An 18,264-nucleotide genomic window follows, 5' to 3' on the forward strand; every position below is an offset into this window, starting at 1 on the left:
TGCTGGTAGGACTGTGCAACAACTAGAGCCCTCTGTTCAAAAATAAAACAGGTGCCCTTTAAGTGATAGAAATGCCAAACAAAACAAGTGGAAGAAATATTCATAGACCAGCTTTTGAAAAAAAACGGGGGAAATTAACTTTCCAAATATATCAACAGCCAAGACAGGAAGTAGTCAAGATTTCTGTGACACATGGCTCACCTCCAAAACTGTCAAAGCCTTGCCAAAGCTCATGAAAAGAGTGCAATACAACAGTCAGCAGCTTTCAACAAGTCTTATTCCATCCAGGGAATATACATTTGGGCATTCAACTTGGAATTCACACTTTATTCCATTGGTTGTATATAGGCTAGATGATATACTGGAGCTCCACAGCAAACTTACTTCATCAGCACCTCCCTCCTTGTGACCTCAGATGAGAAAGGCAGGTTAAGCAAAGTTATAGAACCCACTATCAGCTCAAGATCCCACTACAAACTATAGACCATTGTGAGCTGGAATATATATTGCCATTCCTTCATTGTGGCTGGATCTTTACTCTAGGATTGCCTACTGAGAACGACCATAGTAAGGATTGTGTTAATTTATGGAGAAAATCTATAACTGCCTTCTCAGGGCAACTCAGCACTGCACTGAATTATCAGCTCAGATGATACTGTCAAATCTCTGAAATGGAAATTGAAATCATCACTTTATGACTGAGCCTACAGAGCAAAAATTGTGGTGAGACAAGCATTGCATAAGCCAGTCAATACTTTCTCATTATTACTTTGAACAGAATTCAATTCTCCCACTACTACCTTCTGTTCCACTCAGATGCCTGGGCCATTGGATATGGATGAGCTAAATGTATGTTTTAAATTTATAAGTAATTTCACAAAGTAGTAGCTTCATTTTAGCATGGACAATGTCTGAAATTAGACATCTTTTTCTAAAAACGAAAAAAACTGTAAATAGAAAATTAAAAGTGTTACAAAATATAAAAAATGTTACAAACTTCTCTTTCAACCAACACATTTTTCTGCTTAAACAATGATCTTTCAATTACCATGTTGGTTCACCTTCTTTAAGAAATTTTAAAACTGCAGTAAAGGGAAATATAACACAATTTTTGAAATTTGCTTTCAAAAATTGTGCATTAGATATAGACTATAGCCACTTCTTGAACAGGTTAAAACAAACAAAATTATATAAGCAACACACATCAAAGTTGTTCACCAGCAGCTTTGATGTGTGTTGCTTGAATTTCCAGCATCTGCTAAATTCCTCATGTTTACGAAAATTACACAAACTTGCATCTCCTCTTTCTAATATCTATATTTACAATGATTATTACTGATAAAAATGTCTATGGCTTTTTAGCTCTAACATAATGATTTAGATTGGGGGTGTGTCTACCAAAGGAGGTGTAAGGCACTCCTTCCCTCTGCTAGCCTGCAGGTCACCCTTGGGCAAGATGTAGCACCGGCTTAGCCCCTGTCAGGGTTACGTGATGCCTTGGGAGCAGGTGGTGGATGTTCGTACGAGCAGCTGGTGTATATCACATCCTGGTTATGAGAACACTGACGTCAGGCAGACCATCTCCGAAGAGTATTGATAATGGCTGGGGTCACCAAGTTGTAAAGACACTGTCCAGAAGAAGGTAATAGCATACCACTTCTGAGAAAAATTTGAGAAGAACAATCACAGTCATGGATAGAAAAAAGAATAAGAACAACAGTGTAAAGGGAGCTATTATCACAAGCAAAAGACAGATGGAAGACCATGATTGTCCACGTCATAGAACACGGCACATAATAATAATAATGTAAGGCCTGAAAAAGTGAGGTTCTGCTAACGATTCCAGATCTTACCATCATGAGTACTGGTTAGTATTTGTGCCATGAAATATTTAGGAGAGGTCAGGGTAAGTATCAACCTTGGCCCAAACTAAAACAGGGATGACAAGTTTTCAGATGGCGTAGGTCTTTCAGGAAGATTCATAGAACAATTGGTAATTGGCAATAAGAAAATGAAGTGGGTTAGACAATAATACAAGCCATTAAAATTCTGAAATTATCTCTTAATGTGGATGCAGACAAGATCGCTCCATGTTAAACATATCAAAGTTTCTGGTGAATGCAGCAGGCCAGGTAGCATCTCTAGGAAGAGGTACAGTCAACGTTTCGGACTGAGCCCCTTCCGGTCTCGGCCCGAAACGTCGACTGTACCTCTTCCTAGAGATGCTGCTTGGCCTGTTGCGTTCACCAGCAAACCAGCAACTTTGATGTGTGTTGCTTGAATTTCCAGCATCTGCAGAATTCCTCGTGTGTGCACTTCATGTTAAAGGTGTCCAAAGCTATTCTGTATTTATAGTGAGAAAGAAAATTGGTAAGGTTAAGTGAAGTGGGAAAGAAGCTTGTATAAAGCACAAACATTGGTCAAGGTCAAATACGCCAAATAAAATTTTCATATTATTCTATATAAATTCTCATTCAATGAATTTCCAAGTGAAAATTGAGATTGTCACATACTCCCCGTCCTTAATGCTTTATGTGTACTCAAGAGACAATGTCATTAATTGTAAAAACCACTCCTGTAGGTTGAAAATACACTGAAAACTTATTTTGCTTTATTGGAGTTCTCTGAAAAAGTGATATGTGCTGTGGACAAAGGAGATCTAATGTCTGTACAATACTTAGATTTCCAGAAAGCATTTAATTTGGTGGCACTTCTGTTTATTATTGTGGAAAATAAAAACTCATGGAGTACAAGATAACATACTGGTGTGCGGATAGAAGATTGGCTGGATAATAAGAAACAAAGTAAAGGTATCAGTGGGTCTGTTTCAATTTAGCAAATGTACTGAGCAGTGTGGCATCAGAATCGGTTCAGGACCTCATTTACATAAATTGAAAAACTTAAAAAATTTAAAATACGGGATCTTTCAGTAGACCTTTTCTCCGAGCACCTACACTCTATCTAGCAGAGGCAGGATTTCCCACTGGCCCCCATTTTAATTCCACTTCCCATTCCCATATTTCAATCCATGGCCTCCTCTACTGTTGCAATGAGGTCACACTCAGGTTGGAGGAACAATGCTTTATATTCCATCTGGTTAGCTCCAACCTGATGACATGAACATCAATTTTCCTAACTTTTGGTAATGCCCCCTACCCCTTCACCATTCCCCTATCCCCTCTTCCCTCTCTCACCTCATCTTGCCCACGTATCACCTCCCTCTGGTGCTTCTCCCCGCTTTTCTTTCTTCCATAGCATTCTGATCCCTTCTATTGGATTCCACTTCTCCAGCCCTGTATCTCTTTCACCAATCAACTTCCCAGCTTTTTACTTCATTCTTTCCCTCTCCTAGTTTCATCTATCACCTTGTGTTTCTCTCTCCCCTCCCCCACCTTTTAAATCTACTCATTTTTTTCTCTCCAGTCCTGCTGAAGGGTCTCGGCTCAAAACGTCGACTGTACTTTCTTCCATAGACGCTGCCTGGCCTGCTGAGTTCCTCCAGCATTCTGTGTGTGTAACTTAAATAAGTGACTTGGACGAAGGGAATGGTTGCTAAAGGCCAATTTATACTTCTGCGTCAAATCGACGCCGCAGGTACGGTGTAGCCGCGTACCCTACGCCATACCCTGACGCGCACCTCTCCAAAAATGTAACTACGCGTTGCGGCAACGCAAACTGCAACAATTGTGATTGGTCCGCTTGGTAGCATCGCATTTCCTCCTACGCTGCAATAGCTTCCCATTGGACTGAAGGGCAGGGAAGGAACTCTGGCTGCAATGCTTTCCATAAAGCTTTACAGACCTCCGAAATTATGAAGGACCCTGTGCTTGACGCCAGTTTGTAGCTAGCTGCTACAGCCTGTTGACTTCCACCTGAAGCTAAAGCTCAAATGGTAATTGCCAGTCTCTGAGTATACTGTGCGTACACTGATGCGAAGTAAATGGTTGGAGACGATGAACCAAATTGTCAAATCTACCTGCTGACATCCAAAAATATTTGAAATGCACTTCCTCATCCATGTCTCTCAGTGGCCGGACAGGCACAGAAAATTCACCCTCCTTCAGTTTCAGTCGCCATTGTTTGAAGTTTGAGTTTTTTTGTGTTGAGGTTCAACATGAAGAAACTCAACATAGTGGCATAGTAACCCCCAACGCCAACTAGCATTTTGGCAGTGAATTGCCGAGCGACGCAGACACATCAATGCACAAGTATAAATGCTCACAACGGCTTAGGCCACTTGCGTAGGCTACTATGCAGAAGTATAAATCAGCCTTAACTTTGCCAATGGCACAGGAATTGGCAGGACACTACATAAGGAGCTTACAAAGGGATAGAGAGTTTAAATCAGTGGGCAAAGAACTGGCAAATGGAGCATATAAAAGGGAAAATGTAAAATTGCCCTTTTTGGCAGGAATCTCAAGAAACATTGGTGAGTTGAGGGACTGCAGAACTCTGAGATACAGAAGGATCAGGATGTCCTTGTGCATGGTTCACAAAATGTTAGTTTGCCAATGCAACAAATAACTACAGTCATAGAGTTATACAGTTATCCTTTGCCCCAATTTGTCCAAACTGGCCAATGTATCCATCTGACCATCCAATCGGTCCACATTTGGCCCATAATTGTATCATCTTTCTCTTCCCATATATTGCATCTGTTGAAATGTCTTTTAAACATTGTAACTGTGCCTGCCTCCACACCATCCTTCCACAGCTCATTCCACATAGCCAACAAACTCTGTGTGAGAAAACTTCTTCTCAGATCACTTTAACATTTTTCCCCTTTCACCTTAAAATCAAAAGAGAATTTAAACTTAAGTTACAAAAGGCTTTGGTGAGATGACATATGGAAAGCATTCTGATGAGTCGCAGTACAGCCTCGTATGGAAAGCTCCAACACACAGGATCAGAAGAGGTTGCTGAGTGTTGTAGACTAAGTCAGATTAATCATGCATACAGCATTCTCCAATGACATTCTGAAGAGGTAGTGCTGTGGGAATGCAGCATCCATCACTCAATACCCTCGCCATCCAGAGCATGCCTTCTTCACATTACTACCATCAAGGAGTACAGAAGCCTAAAGACAGACACTCAACAATTTAGTTCTTCTAAACAACTTCTTCCCCTTTGCCATCATACTTCTTTTTTGGTCCATAAACCCGTGTTATGAAAACAAACTACAGGTTTTATTTCTGTTATGTCTGATAGGGCATCAGTTTAATGTCTCATCTGAAAAGCTGCTACTCCAATAACACAATCTTTTGGTATGCTAAACAGGGTTTTCCCAAATTTCGTGCTTGTGTGTTTGAATCCACAACTTTCTGATTCAGAGCTGATTGTTCTGCCCTCTGGAATGACTATTTTTTAACGATCAACTCAATTTCCAGACAACACTTTCCAAAATGTATTGATTTAAATGTCTGTGTTGAAACAATACAGTTTCTAGCAAGAGTGACCTTTGAAAAGTTATACAAAATCCTGTTTGGTGCATTTTTTAAAATATTTTAATCTTCATGTTTATATACATGAAGAGCTAGAGGAGTGCGGTGATGATGGTGTAATATAAATCTTGCTTCTGGAGGCTAGATTGTTAATATCAACAGCAAAGTGCAACTTGAGCACCGGTGCCAAATGCTTCCAACCATATAATAAATATTGTGATTGGTAAGAGTTGGAAATCTGAATTATATTTCAACTTCAGATCAGTGCACATTAAAACAAGGAGTTGCAGATTGAGCTTTTATCAAACGAGTCAACACCTGTAATCAGTAACAAGCCTGTAATCAGTAACAAGCATTTATTGGCCACTTTTACTATACTAAACTACCTAACATTAAGATACTATACGGTCATCAAAGAGATCATTGGATAGGGAGAGTCTGATCATCAACATGAAGGAAGAATGGAAAAGCACAGTCACTAAAGATTCAAGATTATTTAGTGTCATTTCCAGTACACAAATCTAAAGGTGATCAAAATAACTGTTAATCCAAATCAGATGCAGCAGAAAAAAACAGAAGATAAAGAAAATTTAAAAAACACAATAAATACAAATACATAAAATGACTTTGATGCATGCTAAAGGAGGAAATTCTAGAGCTTTTGGCCAAGGTGGCAGAGATATATCACAATATAACTATGAAATTATTCACAAGACTGAAACTGGAGTTGCAAGGATCTTAGAGAATTACAGATATAAAAAATGATGGAAGCATACAGCAGGGTAGACGGCATCTGTGGCGTGAAAAAAAAATTAATGGCTAAGGTCAATGACCTTACACCAGGAATGTGAAAAGTGGGGATTGTAGGGGAAGAGGAGGAGAGAACAAAAGTAAAGCCCTACAAAAAGGGCAAAAGTAAGAGTGATTAAAAGAGAGCATGAAAAGGATTAATAAATAACACAAGTCAACCAGGAGAAATGGAACATTCATCTGAAATTATCAAAAAGAAGAAAGCTTTAAGAATGAAAATACAACAAAACAGCTTATCCAAAGTTACAGAGTTTTGTGATGCATCTGAAGAGCTAAGTTGTTGCAAAACAGAACAGGATGAGCTTCCTTAGAAGAGTATAGGAGACTACGGAAACAAGTGGTCAGAGCAGGGCAAGATGGAGAACTAAAATTATGGTAAATTCCAATTTGGGGTACTATGCAAAGGAAGTACATGGTCTGCATTTGATTTGCAGAGAAATAGACATTGTGTATGGTGAATCCAGTATATTAAATTGGAAGAGGTAGATGGTAAATTATCATTATACCTAGACAGAATGCTAGACAGAATTACACCTAGACCTGCATGATGGAAAGGGGGAAACAAAATAGGTGCCATCTCCCTGCCTTGGAAGAAGCTTGGATATTGGTGGAAACAATCAAATCATTTCATTGGAAAAGATCCCTTCAGAAGACTGACAACAAAGGATGAAGAATTTTAGGAATATCAAATTGTGTAAACATAGGAGATGTCTGAAATTAAGCAAGATGATCCATTGCAAGATAGGCAATAGGAATCCTCTTCTGGTTTTATGTGAGAGAAAGGATAAGACCAGACATGTGGCAAATGATTGAGGGCCTTTCTGACTATGGTGAAGTGAAGCACAAAAAAATGCATCGAAATAGCAGCAAGGAAGAAAACATTGTCAGAATAGATACAAGAGATATGGAACAAAATGAAGAATGAAATATTGACAAAGCTGGGTGGAAGTATAATCAAAGTAGATATCAGTGAAGAAACTAGACATACATTACTAGCTAACCCTAAAGCAGAGCAGTGAAGTTGAGGAGGGGTAAGGCCAGGAAGAGACCATATTAAGATAACTTTAGGGTAGAATTGGCTACAAAGATGATGAAGCTTTCAAATTCAATGCAAGAGGATTACGCAGCACAAGCAGTCATCAATAAGGCAAAACATTAGTGATGAAAGGGTCCAAAATTGGGGTGAAAGAAAGAATGGCCAACACATCGCAGAATGAGATAGACATAACTTGAACCATTTGGGTTGTCACAGCATAACTCCATTCGCTTCTATGTTTTATTCGGAGGCCATCAGTTAATTAAAGAAGATTTTATTCAATGTGAAAACATGCAGTAGTAGTGGACAGGTGGGGAGGTTGAGTCTATTCAAGGCAGATTTCCTCAAATCACCCTGGAAGGGTGATCACTGGTGAAAATAACATGGGCACAGCCCAGTAACTGGAAAAAGTGGAGAACAGGGCCAGATGTGGCACAGATGATGATGGGAAGAGACTGGGAAAAAAAGTAAAAGTCAACATGAAAAGGAACTAATTCTGTGGGGCAATAAATGGCAGATGCACACATTGACTCAAGCAGTCTTTCTTGTGCACCTAAGAGAGAAGGTAGAAGTTCAGCACAGACTACATAGGCCAAAGTGCATGTTTCAGTGCTATAGTGCTCTATGAGTCCAGGACTCTAAGTGGGCTGGGAATGCGGAGGTTTTAGAAGAAAACACTCCAGAGAAGGCAGCACTATTTCCCAAATGACTATCTGAGCATTGGTTACCTGATGTTCAGCTATTTAAAGGGCTGGAAGATGTTACAGAGATCAATTTTTGTTGAAAAGAGAAACTCCAATCAGCCTGAATAAACACAGAGTTTCTGAATGAAGTGAACTGGTGCAAGTTAGAACACAAAAACAAATGGAATTTTAAAAAAGTTTAAATCATATCGAGATAAGAAAACAAAGCTCAAGGTAAACTTCTTATCAAAGTACATATATGGCACCATATACTGTATAACAGAGATTAACTTTCGTATGGCATAATAAATCCATAACAGAATAATAACCATAATAGTATCAATGAAACATTGCAGCAACTTGGACGTTCAACCAGTGTGTAAAAGACAAAAGAAAAACTGTTCAAATACATACATACATACATACATACATAAATAAATAAATAAGCAATAAATATTGAGTACATGAGATGAAGAGCCCTTGAGAGTGAGTCTATTGGTTGTGGGAACATTCCAAAGATGGGGCAAGTGAAGCTGAATAAACAACAGGGAACACAAATTAAGTTGTCTCAAAGGAGTAAAAAGTCAACGAAGGATCGATATTTAGTAATCAATTAGAACCACAGCTTGACAATAGTTAAGGCACAACGTGTTTAATTGTTCAGCAAAACAGCAAACAGCACGAAGAATGACTTTCCCACAAACTTAAATTCACAATCCCCACCTCCCTTCAACTGCACAAACTTCTCTCCTCAAAAAATACTGTCTTTTACCCATTGCAGGATGGGATTTGTTTCTTATTAAAAGCCATTAAGGTGCACGATTTCTTAAAGCTATGTTACCTTGCTTTGATCTTTCAAACCTTTCTGTAATCTTTTTAGACGTACCCTTTTCAAGATTACGTAACTCCTAAAAGGTATCGTAAAAACATTTCAAATTGCAGTGTCAAATTAAGTTGATGAAATTACTAAAAGTCAAAATCAAGATTAACTGTCATGAAATAATTTTTGCACAGGAAAATCAGTATTTCCTTTGTAGTTTGCTGACCTGTGAGTGAATTAGGACTATTCCTGCTACTATTCCAACGGTACTTGTCCATTGTCCAGGAAGAACAAACAACTCCCCCAAGAATTGGATAACTAACAGACTTCCAAGTTTGTCCTTAAGTACTGCAACTTTATTAAATATTTTATTCATATTTTTACAAATGGTTATGGAACTATACTTCAAAGAAAGATAAATACATTTCCAAATTTCTATGAATTTATTTCACCTTCCATATATAAATGAATGCTCTGTGAAACAGGGATATACTGTACAGCCAAATGATAGAAAATTATTGCAGCTATTGGAAAGCTGAAATAAATATAGAAAATGGAGCTGAATATTCAGCAGATTTAGAACACATATGAAGAAAGAACATGTCCTTCTCTGAACAGATGTTTTCTGACCTAGTGGATGTTTTTCAACATTTTTAGTCTTGATTATAGAAATATAACTTCCTTTTAAACAAGTACTGTTGCTTACAGCTTGCACTTATGACTGTGAGGCTAAGCACAGCTCTAATGCCATATTCAAATTTGCTGAAAACACCACTGTCGTTGGCCGAATCAAAACTGGTGGCAGTGGTGATCAGCACATAGGAGGGAGATTCAAAATCTGGCTGAGTGGTGTCACAACATCTCTCAAACTCAGTAAGACTAAGGAGCTGAGTTGCATCGTAGCCTAGTATGGAAACACTAACGCCTTTGAACGGAAAAGCCTACAAAAAGTAGTGGATACAACCCAGTCCATCACAGGTAAAGCCCATTCCACCATTGAGCACATCTACAAGGAGCACTGTTGGACGAAAGCAGCATCCATCATCAAAGGCCCCCACCATCCAGCTCATGTTCTCTTCTGATGCTGTCATAAGGAAGGAGGTACAGAAGCCTCAGGACCCAAATGACTCAATTCAAGAAAAGTTATTACCCCTCAACCATCAGGCTCTTGAACCAGAGGGGATAACTTCACTCACCCCATTACTAACCTGTTCCCACAACCTATGGACTTACTGTCAAGGACTCTTCATCATGTACTTGATGTTTATCACTTATTTATGTTTTTTTTTCTCAGCTCACACTGATAAAACCAGAGCATGGGCATAGCCAAGCACACTCATTTCTCAAATGTTAGGAACTTTCAGATTATTCTAGTGGTGTTTAGTATTGTGACTTTCTGGAGATTTACATAAATATTGCTGTGTAGGCCTAATTGTTTAATGCAATTCTGTAGTGACTTTGGGATGATACCAGTTGTAGATATTACTATTGGGACAATGTATACCATGTTCATGTTCCACAGTCTTTCAATTTCCTCTTTTAATTTGGCATATTCCTGGTGTTTTTCACTTATTGATATATGTATGTTAAGTGTGTTTGGAATGGCTATATCTATTAAGCAAGTTATTCTTGCTTGTTTATCCTGTAATATTATATCTTGGATGGTTATTAAGGATTGTCCTATCTGTAATAATGGATCAGTCATAATATAATTTGTAGGACTCTGACTCTAAAACTGGATCCAGCATGTATTTATAATAAGGTATGATATTTTTTATGAGTTTATATTTTAAAGCAAGATTCTGGTGAATAATGCAAACACGAGGAAATCTGCAGATGCTGGAAATTCAAGCAACACACATGAAAAATGCTGGTGAATGCAGCAGGCCAAGCAGCATCTATAGGAAGAGGTACAGTCGATGTTTCGGGCCGAGACCCTTCGTCAGGACTAACTGAAAGAAGAGATAGTAAGAGATCTCTTACTATCTCTTCTTTCAGTTAGTCCTGACAAAGAGTCTCAGCCTGAAACGTCGACTGTACCTTTTTAGATAGATGCTGCCTGGCCTGCTGCGTTCACCAGCATTTTTTGTGTGTGTTTCTGGTGAATAATGCTTGCCATTTGAATGTGTCTGTGTCAGACTGAGCTAAACTGCTATAGGATCCTGTAATGTATTGGATTGTTTCTGGTTTCAATTGTCATTTTCTGCATTTATCGTCTTGAATTTGTTGGTCTTTTATTACATATAAACTTGATAATTTTCTTGTGTTAACCACATAGTCCTGTGTTGCTACAAGGAACCCATCTGTTTCTGAAAACAGATGTCTCCAACTCTGAGCCAAGCATTCAACGCTTCCTGGTTGACATCTTGTCTGCTCAGATCGTGTTGATATCTTCCATGGAGGGTCATATTCTTCCATTAGTTAACATCTTCTGTAGTGATAATTTCTTCATTTTTCTGGGTTTTGCTTTCATTTAAGTTTAGTAGTGTGTACTTCTCATCAGAATTGCTCATGCTCATGTGGAGTGCTGAATCCTGTTTTCCTTAAAGAAAATATATCTTTTTATCTGGCTGTTGTGTAAATTTTATTATTATTATATTTCTTTTTTCTCTGTTTCTATTTGTATTTCCGCAGTTTTTTGTCTTTTGCACATTGGGTGTTTGTCCACCCTGTTGTGTATGATCTTTCAATTATTCTATTGTCTTTCTTGTATCTACTGTGAATGCCCACAACAAAACAAATCTCAGGGTTGTGTATGGTAACATGTATGTACTTTAATAATACATTTACTTTGAATACTGAACATTTTCATTAACAGGTCAGACAATCTCCCCCAGCAACTCATTCAAATAATCCCTGGCACTGCAGCACCCTCTCAGCACTGCATTGCCCTATCAATCTGGACCATGGGCTTGTTTCCAGATGACTTGAGAAATAAACTTGGAATTATCATCACTGTACTTCAGTTCACTGCTGACATTATATGCCTTCACGTGGTGTTCCTCAACTTAACAAAGACACATGCTTTACTAGAGAGAGGCTTAGAACCAAGAACTGCTTTGCAGGTTTATTAAACATTTAAAAGGATAACTGAATAGATGTAATGACATACAAAAGATAAATAGTAATTAGAGTATTGGTCATTTCTTTTCAATAAGTGAAAAATAACAGAACCACATCTGGTCCACTAAACTGTTATGTGATGTGAACAAGATGTAAAACTTCTTGTAAATTAACATTTACACGGCAGTTTGTTGGACCATCAAGCAGTTTCATTCCAACTGCTTCAAGGAGTCTACCCACTCTGAAGAAGCAGGAAGAGTAAATGATCAGGCAAAAAGTATCTTTAAGCACGTCTCTCAAACTCAGAAGGTTACTATACAACATGTACACCATCACAAACACAATGGACATTTGGTCTGAATTGTTTGGTTGGTTCTTTGGATACTGGGCTACACTTAATGGAAAAATACTGGAGAGTTCACAGTGTCTACTGTCATTCATGTGCAAATCAATCAGCAGATCTAGGGGATTAAAAGATATAAAACTAGAAACTGCTTTACTACGCTTTAATAGCATTAAGACAGCAGTATGTGTCATCCTAATACTGCTTTTAACAGTCCCATAAATATCACTGTCTTTAATTATACAAGATATACAAGACAAAGTCATTGGGTTTCCCTCTATAAAATGTCAGTGTCTCATATTCTATAGGCATTTCAAGACCTTGCATTTGCTGGGATTCAGCCTTGTAGCAGCGATCTTGGTACCAGCCCATGAAGGAATATGTGCACTTTAAAAGCAGCACCCTTCCAGCTACTGGAGGGTGTTGCTGTTCAAAAATGTGTGCTATAACGAAGAAAAGAGGAACGCAGTCAATGGGGTTCTGTAGGAGTTTTGATGACCCCAGGAGGTCAAATGGTTTTGTGGAGTCTGACTGATATGGTATCTTGAGGAGTAACGTTCTCTGGTAAGGGGCTAAAGCAGAACTTCCAGGTTCATGGCGGGAGATTGCCAGTGAGACATCTATAAGACGAGATTCTCTGTGAGCACTGTTTATAAATCCTTGCTCTTTTGGCAAGTCTGCAATGCTAGAAAATTCTTGTGACTGTTCTGCATCTTCCATTGAGTTGAAAGGAATGTGGACAACAGCTTCTTTTTATGATGGGGCTTAGGAGACCTTCCTATGGTAACAGTGAGCAGCAAAGTCCTGGATGTAGGAGACATTAGATCTTGAAGCTGGGTGTGACTGTGGCCTTGACTTCCACAGGCAAAACAATCCAAACTTAGATGTGAGGTCACAAGATGTCATGGATGTCAATCAGAACTATTTTGAAGGGGATTAGCATGAAGAGATATTGCTCCCCACAGAAGATTCATTTTAAACATGGGTTGCAATGAAAGGTTACTGCTTCTCTCTCCACAGAGGTTGCTAGATATATGGCCAGTTCCCTACATTTTCTCTTTTCATTTCACATTAGAGAGAAAAATCTGCTTAATTGAATGCAAGACCATGAGACCATAAGACATAGGAGCAGAATTATGCTATTTGGCCCATCGAGTCTGCTCCACCATTCCATCATGGCTTATCTGTCAATCCATAATATCCCTCTCAATCCTATTCTTCTGCCTTCTCCCTGTAACCTTTGATTCCCTTACTAATCAAGAACCTATCAATCCCCACTTTAAATGCAGCCATTAAGATAGCTGCCACAGCAGTCTGGGGCAATGAATTTCACTGATTCACCACCTTCTGGCTAAAGAAATTTCTCCAATTCTCTTTCTGAAGGAATATCACTCTACTCTGAGGCTGTGCCCTTGGGTACTAGACTCCTGAAACATAGGAGACATCCTCTCCATGTCCACTCTAACGAGGCCTTTTGATATTTGACAGGTTTCAATGAGATTCTCCACCCACCCCCCCCCCAACTCCCCATTCTTCAAAACTCCAGTGAGTACAGGTACAGGCCCAGAGCCGTCAAACACTCCTGATGTGTTAGTCCTTTCATCCCCGGAAAAATCTCATTTACTGTGAGATATAATGCTCCCACATGATCTAATCAGAGGTTTATGTTTAATGGACATTTTATTTATCAGGTTAGGAAAGGATAATGCATCCAACATTGAACCTAACAAAATACAGAATATAGAACGAGTCCTTCAGTCTACAAGGTGTACAGCAACCAAGATGACAAATTAAACTAAACCTGTCCATATCCCTCAATCCCTGCACATTTATGTACCTAAATGCCACTATCATGTCTGTCGGCACCACCAGTCCTGTCAGCTCATTTCAGGCACCTATCACTCTCTGTATGAAGAACTTTCATTACACTTCCCCTTTAAACTTTCCCCTCTTACTTTAAAGTCATGTCCCCTAGTATTTGACATTTGTATCCTGGGGAAAAGATTCTGATTATCTACCCTATCTATGCCAATCATAATTCTACAAACCTGTCAACCTCCCTCACGACAGTGGAAGCAATCCAAGTTGATCCAACCTCCCTTGTAGCTAACTCTTTCTAATTATAGTAGGTGAATGACTAAATTAACTGATTCTTTAGTGGTGCATTTTAGATCAGGTAACAGTATAACTCTGACAATGGCTGGAGTATTTCAAATTATCCTAAGAATGTGCAGAAAAGCGTGTTAGCAGCTCATCTAAAGGACAGTATTACTGACAACATTTCATCAAGTCCACACCATGATATCAACCTAGATTTAGTGCTGAAGTGAGGCTTGACTCAGCAATGACTGACTTAGAGTTAAGAACTCTATCAATAGAGTTGCATAGAGAAATAAACTGGAGGTAGGAAGTCAATTGAAGATGACTATTGTTGAAAGGCACCAGTCCTCCAAAGAAACAACTTGCCAATGAAAAACACAAGATGCTAAAAACATTAACAGATCAGGCAAAACCCATGGAAAGTGAAGTAGAGTCAGTGCTCCAGCAAGATGACCACCATCCATCTCTCTCTACTATTGATGCTACTGACCTGGTGAGTCATCCAGCAATTCCACATTTTGTTTCAGAGCTCCAGGAACAACAGCTTGTCACTTGACCCACAATTTGCCAAGCTCTTCCCCCCTGACTTAGATAAGGAATACAATTAAATAAGTGTTCAGTAGTATTCATTATACATCCTTAATTAAGCACTGAATCAGCTGTCTTTCAAGGCCATCTCAAAAGACAAGAGTCAACTATACTGCTGAATCTAAAGTCCCATGTAGGTCAGACCCCAGATAAGAAAGGTATATTTCTTCCCCTGAAGGCTAGTACTGAGCTAGATGGGTTCTTACAATTAGTCTCAGATAGGATCAGAGTCAACAAACAATCTGCTTCAAAACCTCAACATATCAGGCAGTACCTGTGGTGGGAAAAGAATTGTTGACATTTCTGATGAAAACCCTGCACTGGAACTGAGAAGAGAGAGGCAAGGTAACATAGAAACATAGAAACCCTACAGCACAATACAGCAACACACATCAAAGTTACAGGCCCTTTGGCTCACAAAGCTGTGCCAAACATGTCCTTACCTTAAAACTACCTAGGCTTACCCATAGCTCTCTATTTTTGTAAGCTCCATGTAGCCAACCAGAAGTCTCTTAAAAGACCCTATTGTTTCTGCCTCCACCACTGCCGCCAGCAGCCCATTCCACGTCCTCACCACCCTGTGTAAAAAACTTACCCCTGACATCTCCCCTGTACCTGCTTCCAAGCACCTTAAAACTATGCCCTCTCGTGCTAGCTGTTTCAGCCCTGGGAAAAAGCCTCTGACTATCCACACGATCAATGCCTCTCATTATCTTGTACACCTCTATCAGGTCACCACTCATCCTCTGTCGCTCCAAGGAGAAAAGGTAGTTAGTATAAAGAGAAAAAAGGGAGTGTCAAAAAAGGGTTCTGAAGCAAATGGTGGACTGAGGAGCGGAGTAGGATGACAGACAAGTAGAGCTAGGTCGGTGAGGTGAGCGAGGCTGGAGTTGAAAGACTGTGACAGCTGAATGATACATGGAGGGAGACTAAGAGACAGAGGATAAAGGGTGAGAAAACAGATGAACCAAAGTGGGAGAGGACAATGAGAAGTGTCACCAACGCTAATTCAAGTAATTGTATTCCAAATTATTTAATTATTTGAAATTAAATTTTCCATTGGCTGGACAGGGACTCAAAATCACATCTTCAGATCTCCAGGCATCTGGAAAACAGTATGATATTCTGAAGATCATGCCAGCACTTCCCTGCAATCAAAAATAAGACAAATCACACCATCACATGCAAAGAGTAAAGATAAGAGTGAAATCATACCGTGAAGCTGTTGTTGACGTTTTTCGTGCTTGATTCAGCAACACTTGCATCAGACAAGTCTACTTCATCAAATATAAGGGACTGTCAAGGGAAAAGGAAAAAATAGAACAATGTAAATGAAAGTAACAATTCACTCTGCAACACACATAAAAATTGCCTGAAACGTCGACTGTACCTCTTCCTATAGATCCTACCTGGCCTGCTGCATTCACCAGCAATTTTTATGTGTGTTGCTTGAAATTCCAGCATCCGCAGATTTCCTCATGTTTCTGTTTTTAAATTCACCCTACATTTCCTTTTGTCAACAATACAGTATTTAACAGAAGCAGCCCATCACCATGTTTTAGAATGCCTGCTCAGATGTTTACAGTCGTGTGCAGTGTTTGTCCCTTTTTCAAGTGGGCACGCACATCCAACTCACCCAAAGTCAAAGGATTGGACCCCAAGTAGGAAGGTCAACTCGGTTAAGGGATATCTCGGAAGTCAGAAGGCCATGTACAGTTCTCACAGGTATGGAAGAGATTGAGAAGAAGCAGCTTCAAATTGCTGGACTTGGTTAGCCTGTCCTGGACTCAGCATACTGAAGCAAGGCATGCCAGCACCTTTACTTCCTTAAGGAGATTTGGCATGTCACCATGTATCCTAATTGACTTCTATATGTAAATGCACTGTTGAAAGTATCCTGATTGAGAGTATCCTTTTTTCCCTGCAACCCAATCAAATTGAGAGAGGAGTCTACATACAGGTTGAAGCGAGAGATCTAAGAAGGAACATTTGCGGGCTTTCAGCTTTTTCCAGCAGCCCAATTAAATCGAGAGAGGAGGCTACACACAGTTTGGAGCTAGGCATTTCAAAAGGAGTGCTAGAAAGCTTTCATTTTCTTCCAGCAGCTTAATCAAGTTGTGATTTGTTAACAAGGGCAAACAAAAATAAGACAGGCACAAGTGGAGCTGCCATTGCTGGAGTGGACCAGTGTTAGAATGGGGAAGCATTGGCTCAACAGGCTTGGGCAAGGGGTAAGTTTCTTGTAAGTTTCTTTTTCTTCAGTCTTCATCTGTAAGTGCATAGCTAGTGCAAGGAGAATGGCTCCAGGGGGCTGTGTTGTGTTTTTTGTGTGAGATCTGGGAATTATGGGAGACCTCCAGCCTCTCATATAGCCACACCTGCACCAGGTGTATCAAGCTGCAGCTTCTCAGAGAACATGTTAAGGAACTGGAACTGCAGCTCAATGACCTTTGACTCATATAGGAAACTGAGAAGGAGATAGATAGGAGCTACAGGGAAGAAATCACCCCTAAGTTACAGGAGGCAGGTACCTGGGTGATTATCAGGAGAGAGAAAGGAAATGGGCAGCCAGTGCAGAGTACCAATATTCTAACCAATAGTCAGACCAATCTTACAGTTTTTCATAGAACATAGAACAGTACAGCACAGTACAGGCCCTTCAGCCCACAATGTTGTGCTGACCCTTAAACCCTGTCTCCCATATAACCCCCCACCTTAAATTCCTCCATATACCTGTCTAGTAGTCTCTTAAACTCTACTAGCGTATCTGCCTCCACCACTGACTCAGGCAGTGCATTCCACGCACCAACCACTCTCTGAGTAAAAAACCTTCCTCTAATATCCCCCTTGAACTTCCCACCCCTTACCTTAAAGCCATGTCCTCTTGTATTGAGCAGTGGTGCCCTGGGGAAGAGGCACTGGCTGTCCACTCTATCTATTCCTCTTAATATCTTGTATACCTCTATCATGTCTCCTCTCATCCTCCTTCTCTCCAAAGAGTAAAACCCTAGCTCCCTTAATCGCTGATCATAATCCATACTCTCTAAACCAGGCAGCATCCTGGTAAATCTCCTCTGTACTCTTTCCAATGCTTCCACATCCTTCCTATAGTGAAGCGACCAGAACTGGACACAAACAACAGGAATTCTGCAGATGCTGGAAATTCAAGCAACATACATCAAAGTTGCTGGTGAACGCAACAGGCCAAGCAGCATCTATAGGAAGAGGCGCAGTCGACGTTTCAGGCCGAGACCCTTCATCAGGACTGGACACAGTACTGGTTTAACCAGAGTTTTATAGAGCTGCATCATTACCCCGCGACTCTTAAATTCTATCCCTCGACTTATGAAAGCTAACACTCCATAAGCTTTTTTAACTAC

The 18,264-nt window shown here is 39.8% G+C and overlaps 1 protein-coding gene across 4 annotated transcripts in view; it reads right to left on the bottom strand.

Annotated features, from left to right (window-relative positions):
* The window catches only part of dgkh (diacylglycerol kinase, eta), a 502,553-nt gene that overhangs the window by 261,883 nt on the left and 222,406 nt on the right, over nucleotides 1–18,264 (bottom strand). For all 4 annotated transcript variants that reach the window (XM_063051189.1, XM_063051190.1, XM_063051191.1 and 1 more), the window contains one exon: nucleotides 16,100–16,180. In XM_063051189.1, coding sequence (XP_062907259.1) covers nucleotides 16,100–16,180 — 81 coding nt within the window. The remainder of the gene's footprint in view (nucleotides 1–16,099; nucleotides 16,181–18,264) is intronic.

The sequence above is a fragment of the Mobula hypostoma genome, chromosome 6, assembly GCF_963921235.1.
Source record: "Mobula hypostoma chromosome 6, sMobHyp1.1, whole genome shotgun sequence".
Classification (NCBI taxonomy): domain Eukaryota; kingdom Metazoa; phylum Chordata; class Chondrichthyes; order Myliobatiformes; family Myliobatidae; genus Mobula; species Mobula hypostoma.